The following is a 6,051-nucleotide window of genomic DNA, read 5'->3' on the forward strand; positions in this document are numbered from 1 at the left end:
AAATCTCAGCATTGCGTCAAGGTTTTATTGTGGTTTTTATTTTGATATTGTAGTTTTAAGCTTTTACACTTTATATTGAATTTTATGCTGCATTCTGTGGTCGAAATTGTTATGAACCATTCAGAGAGCTTTGATATAGAAATGTAATAAATGAATGAATGAACAAAAAGCCTCTGGGTTTCTTGTAAATACCTTAGGGTAGTGCAAGGCTTGGCTTCTAGGCATGGGGCGGGTAACTCAATAAGAAAAACATCATGGGTTTAATGCTTGAAAAGTTACAACACACACAACCATAACATCAAGGGTAAGAAAATAAAAGGATTAAATTCATCCAGCTAGCCTGACAAAATGGGTCCCCATTTTCTCTAATTTCTTCCCAGCAAGGTCTTACTGTCAGAGTTCTCAGCCGTCCTAAGCAGATTTCTTTCTTTGTCATTTATCTTCTCTCCTTCCATCCTCTCAACCTTGTTCCCTTTCAAAAGTTTATTTTGGCCTGTTTTATATGGCAAAATTAGCCTATGATCTAGTTCCTTTAACCAATCAGAAAGGCTCAACTTTACCCTAAATTGAGTCCCTCTGTCTTTCCTCAGACCTTTTTCCTCAGACCAATACGTTCTTGCAAAACCTTAAATTTAATTTAAATCTTGCAAGCTGTAGACCTTCCAGCACCACAAAAGGGAAACAACCTGTTTTTCAAACTCCTTCTCCATGTGACCTCTTGCTGAACCACCTGTTCCCTGCCTTCCTTTACAAATCTATTGGTACCAAGGCATTTGGCTTCCTGAACATTTGACCTTTTGGTTTAACACACTGCATGTGATCCAAAGTAGGTATAAAAGCCAGTTGTGTCCCTTGACAGGCAGACTCTCCCGTGTGTATTAGTACATGCACAGACCTCTCTACTCTCCTGGAACATAGCTAGGCCTGGGGCCCCAGCCCTGAATCTATTTCAGAGGACCCAAGACCAATTCCATAGAGCCTATTACTACCAGTAGAAGGTTTTATGCTTGGCTTAATTGCTATGCACAGGGCAACTGTCTAGGGCACTGCAGGTGTGGAGGGAAAGGTTAAGTCGTTCTTCCCCACATGCTGCAACATCACTGGTCCACTCCATTCAATTTAGCGTGGAGGCCTTCATGCGCCATTATTTTCTTATTTATTCAAAGTATTATTTATATGCCACCCTTCTTTGTCAAATCATAATTCTGTCCAACACTGCTCTAGGGCTCTATGGTTCTTGCCACAGACACCCCAATTTTCAGAGCATCACCAGAAGTAAACAAAGAAATAATAAGGAAGAGTTCAAAGAGCACCGGAGAACATTAAAAATGCTCAAGATGAAAGGGGAACAATCAACATTTGTAGTGGCGGCACCAGGGAGGGTGAGTTGAAAGGAAGATGGCTGTGCATCATTTGGAGTAGGGATGTACAAAAGTCACTTACCTTTTCGCAGCTTGGCTTCGCGGTGGGGGGGGAGGAGCGTCGCTTCTCCCCCCGAAGTTCAGGCGAGGGGGGGAGGCGTCCCGCCTCGCCTGGCCAAAATTCAGGCCAGGGGGGGAGGCGCCCCACCTCGCCTGGATGAAATTCAGGCCGGGGAGAAGTGCCCCATCTCACCGGCCGCGAAACAAAAAGTAAAAAAAAAAAAGACCCCGTGATAGGCTACGTGACGATTTACATAGCCTATCACGGCTAGATTTCCAAAGTCAGCCCTGATAGGCTACATGAATCGTTACGTAGCCTATCACGGTTTTGTTTTTTTTACTTTAGTTTTTTTTTTTTGCAATGGCGGCGGTGGCAGCCGGTCGGGAGACCTGCCGCCACCCCCGCCTGCGACGAAACGCTGCCGAAACGCCGCCGGGACCCGCCGCCGAGAGGGACATTCGCCGAAGGTAAGTCCTGTCCCAGGGGGGGCAGGGGGCCGGCAGAGAATTTCCCAACCAACTTCAGGGGGCTGAATGCGTCGGCGCTCGGCCTTCCAAAGATTTGGGGAGAAATTCTCCGCCATCCCTAATTTGGAGAGACAAAACTGTGTGAGGTAAGAATGTTTCCATAAAAGAATGATAATAATGGGGGGTCCCATTAAGACAAATGTATTGCACTCTAGTTGGGGTGGCCTTTGACAGGGGTTCAGAAACTTCAGCTAGTCCAGGATGCTGCAGTCAGACCTTGGCCTGGGGCAGTGATAGAGCATGTGACTCTCATTAAAGCAACTTCACCAGTGGATGGTGATGGCTTCTTTGTCAATGGAGTGATGAATCCACTCCAGGTTTCAGTCAGAACCAGTCAGAAATCTAAAGGAGTAAAGAACAGCTCCTTTTGACTTCATGCTGATTCTGACTAAAACCCGGAGCAGATTCACGACCCCTCTTCAATCAGGGCCACCAGCCTCCACTGAACTTCCCTGATTACCAGTCAGCTTCTAAACAGAATTCAAAGAACTGCCTATGACCTATCAAGCCCTACATGACTGGGGACTTGACTACTTGAAAGACCACATTCTCCCATATGAACCCACCCAGGTTTTAATGGACTACAATTCCAAAGGATGACATCACTTCCCCTCTCAATTCTAACCATTCTTTTTCCTTACTAATTGCTCTCTGGTGTTCAGCTCAGGCCTTAGCAAAATAATGTAGCATTTGGGAAGAAAGATACAACCCAATAAGCCAGAACTAGAGGCCAAGATGGAGAAGACCTCTACAGCCACCATGAATTTCCCCTTGGTGCTCAGGTAGGTTGGAACAAAAGACACCCAGACACTGCAGAAGACCAGCATGCTGAAAGTGATGAGCTTGGCTTCATTGAAACTATCCGGCAACTTCCTGGCAAAGAAAGCCACTGAGAAGCTGACGGTGGCCAAAAGGCCCATGTAGCCCAGGACAAGGTAGAACATGAGGGCTGAGCCTTCATTGCACTGAACTGTGATGGTGTCAAGCTGGGAGTGCATGTCAAACTCTGGGAAGGGGGGACAAGTTGCCAGCCACACAGCACAGATGCCAGTTTGCGTCAGAGAAGAGAGAAAGATGACTGATCCTGCCAGTCTCTTCCCCACCCATTTCCTCATGCTGTTCCCAGGCTTGGTGGCCATGAAGGCCAAAACCACAGTGATGGTCTTTGCCAACACACAAGCAACAGAGATGGAGAAGACGATGCCAAACACTGTTTGCCTCAGAAGGCAGGTCACCTTCCCAGGCCACCCAATGAATAAGAAGGAACAGAGAAAGCAGAGCAGCAGAGAGGAGAGCAGGCTGCAGGTGATGCTCCAGTTGTTGGCTTTGACGATGGGGGTGTTCCAATGCAGACTGAAGCTCCCAATCACAGCAACGGTGATCACGGAGAGGAGAAGAGCTAAGGATGCCAGAGCAATGCCCAAGGGCTCCTCATAGGATAGGTAGCTTATTTCCTTGGGAATACATTGGTCCTGGTTCTTGTTTGGATACTGGACTTCAGGGCACATCTCACAGCGCTCTGCATCTGAAAGTAAGAAGCAAAGCCTCAGCATTTCCAAAATACACCAAACTGGTTCCTTTCCTCTCAGGTAATATTGTAGCAAACAAATATATTACACAGCTCCCACTTTTTTCAGCCTCCATGCTCTCTCGTGTTGTCATCTGTGTGAGGGAATAAATTCATATACATGCTTATAGACAAAGCTGCCAGGACTTACATTAAACCTGAATTTAAACTTCTATTTTATTTTCCAGGTCACTCTGGATCCCTTCACTTACCCATCTGGATGGAAATCCTTCCCTGGGGGCACTCAATGCAGTCGTAGCAACACACTTGCTTCCCCTGCTGGATGGACATGCTCTGTCCAGGGTGGCAGCTCTCAACACAGGTGGAACTGGGCAGCACCTAATTGTAACCACAAGGAAGCAAAGATCTGCTGGAACTGACTGTAATAAAGCTTCTGAGGTATTATCTGGCATTCAACGAAGGGGAGAGAGCAGTTCCGAAGGAGGAAACCCCAACTGTGTCAGTTCTTTGTTCTTTGCTGAAGACAATGGGGGCCCAGAGCCCCTGGCTAGAGTCACCCAAAGAGCCATCTCAGTGGCAGCAACAACCACCAGATGGCCCCAGCTTCTTTCTACCCTCTTGCAAATATTCACTCTTGGTTTTAAGGTGATCTTTTAACTCTCTGTTATAACATGCAGTTTCAACACAGGTATACAGCTGGACAGATGTGGTCCTTGTCTGGGGATTTTTGATATGGCATTTCTATCTTTCCCTTGATCATGGATAGGCAGGTAGTATATCCCATGCCATTTCCCCAGCACAAAGTACCACCAAGAATACAAATGAATGCCATCACAGAACTTTTAGATAGAGTTCTGTGAGATTAGGCATGTATTTTCATCTTTTCCTTCAAAATCGGAAGCTGTATTTACATGATTCAAATTTGAAACAAGAGCCAGAATACAAAATACAAAATGCAAAGTTGCTGCAAGCAAAACATATTTTCAAATGCTTTTTCAAGTCTACTTCGAGTAGGGATGTACGAAAGTCACTTACCTTTTCGCAGCTTGGCTTCGCGGTGGGGGGGAGGCGCTTCGCTTCTCCCCCTGAAGTTCAGGCGAGGGGGGGGAGGCGTCCCGCCTCGCCCAGCCGAAATTCAGGCTGGGGGGGGAGGCGCCCCACCTCGCCCGGCCGAAATTCAGGCCGGGCAGAAGCGCCCCGTCTCCCCGGCCGCGAAACAAAAAGTAAAAAAAAAAAAACACCCCGTGATAGACTACGTGACGATTCACATAGCCTATCATGGCTAGATTTCCAAAGTCAGCCGTGATAGGCTACGTAAATCGTCACATAGCGTATCACGGGTGACTATAGAAAAAAAAACGCGTACGCAAATGGCGATGCCCATGGGGCGCCACCATTTGCGTTCCTTATTTTGGCACGTCTAGTCTACGTAAAGATTTACGTAGACTACGGTGAAAATAAGGGCAACGCAAATAGCGTACCCTTCTTTTTTTTTTCAAAGTCACCCGTGATAGGCTACGTGACGATTTACGTAGCCTATCACGGCTGACTTTGGAAATCTAGCCATGATAGGCTACGTAAATCGTTACGTAGCCTATCATGGGTGTTTTTTGTGTTTTTTTACTTTAGTTTTTTTTTTTTTTGCAATGGTGGAGGTGGCAGCCGGTCGGGAGACCGGCTGCTGTCCTCGCCCAAAACGAAACACCTCCGAAACACCACCGGGACCCGCCGCCGCGAGGGACATTCGCCAAAGGTAAGTCCCGTCCCGGGGGGGCGGGGGGCCGGCGGAGAATTTCCCAACCAACTTGGGGGGGCCGAATTTGTCGGCGCTTGGCCTCCTGAAGATTTGGGGAGAAATTCTCCACCATCCCTAACTTCCAGGACCACTGAAAACTAAAGCCATTTCAAAAATCTTTCAAAGGATCATTTCAGGAGCATTGCCTTTCTAAAGATGAAGTGTTTTACCCAATGACTTTTCTGAGCTTGAAAAAAACAAACAGAGACATCAATGAGGTCTATATGTTGTCATGAAGTTCCTGTTTTGCATCTCCTATTCCTCAGATTTCTCATAAACAACTTATGTAACACCTTTATCTATAACAGAACTTTTTGTACAAAAATTTATTATTTTTCCCACAACTCCCAGCTGTGATTTTGGGAAGTAATATATTTACTTCTTATTTTTTTCAGCTCTTCTGCCAACACATTTCTGTACGTTCCCCAAACAGGATACCATCTACCCAGGTTTACTCCATTGGACTATTTTCATCTTGAGCTCTTTTGTAGTTCTATGGCCTTTCCACAATATTTATATTCAGTTTTGTGCATCTCAAGCTGAACATGTGAACAGTAGTCAGTAAACAGTAGCTATATTTCAATAAAGATAGACACAGAATAACTGTGTCAAAAAATTTCAATTTTTTTTTTGTGTCAAATAATTTTAAAAAAGATAGACACAGAATAACTGGATTTGAGTTATGCTGAACCTGGAAAACAACATTCTCAGACCTTTTCTGTTCATGTGTATCAAAAATAGGGATGATGGAGAATTTCTCCCCGAAACTTCGGGGGGCT

The 6,051-nt window shown here is 45.7% G+C and overlaps 1 protein-coding gene across 1 annotated transcript; it reads right to left on the reverse strand.

Annotated features, from left to right (window-relative positions):
* Positions 1-245: 245 nt before the first annotated feature.
* Positions 246-3,849, reverse strand: LOC146342304 (vomeronasal type-2 receptor 26-like). The gene is made up of 2 exons (XM_084806092.1): positions 3,729-3,849; positions 246-3,474 (listed from the first exon to the last, which is right to left on the reverse strand). The coding sequence occupies exons 1-2, from the start codon at positions 3,805-3,807 to the stop codon at positions 2,570-2,572; spliced, it is 984 nt and encodes a 327-aa protein (XP_084662218.1). The 5' UTR covers positions 3,808-3,849; the 3' UTR covers positions 246-2,569.
* Between the last annotated feature and the right edge of the window lie 2,202 nt (positions 3,850-6,051).

The sequence above is a fragment of the Heloderma suspectum genome, chromosome 6 (genome assembly GCF_057233095.1).
Source record: "Heloderma suspectum isolate Gila_16-S chromosome 6, 16-S_ref, whole genome shotgun sequence".
Taxonomy (NCBI): Eukaryota; Metazoa; Chordata; class Lepidosauria; order Squamata; family Helodermatidae; genus Heloderma; species Heloderma suspectum.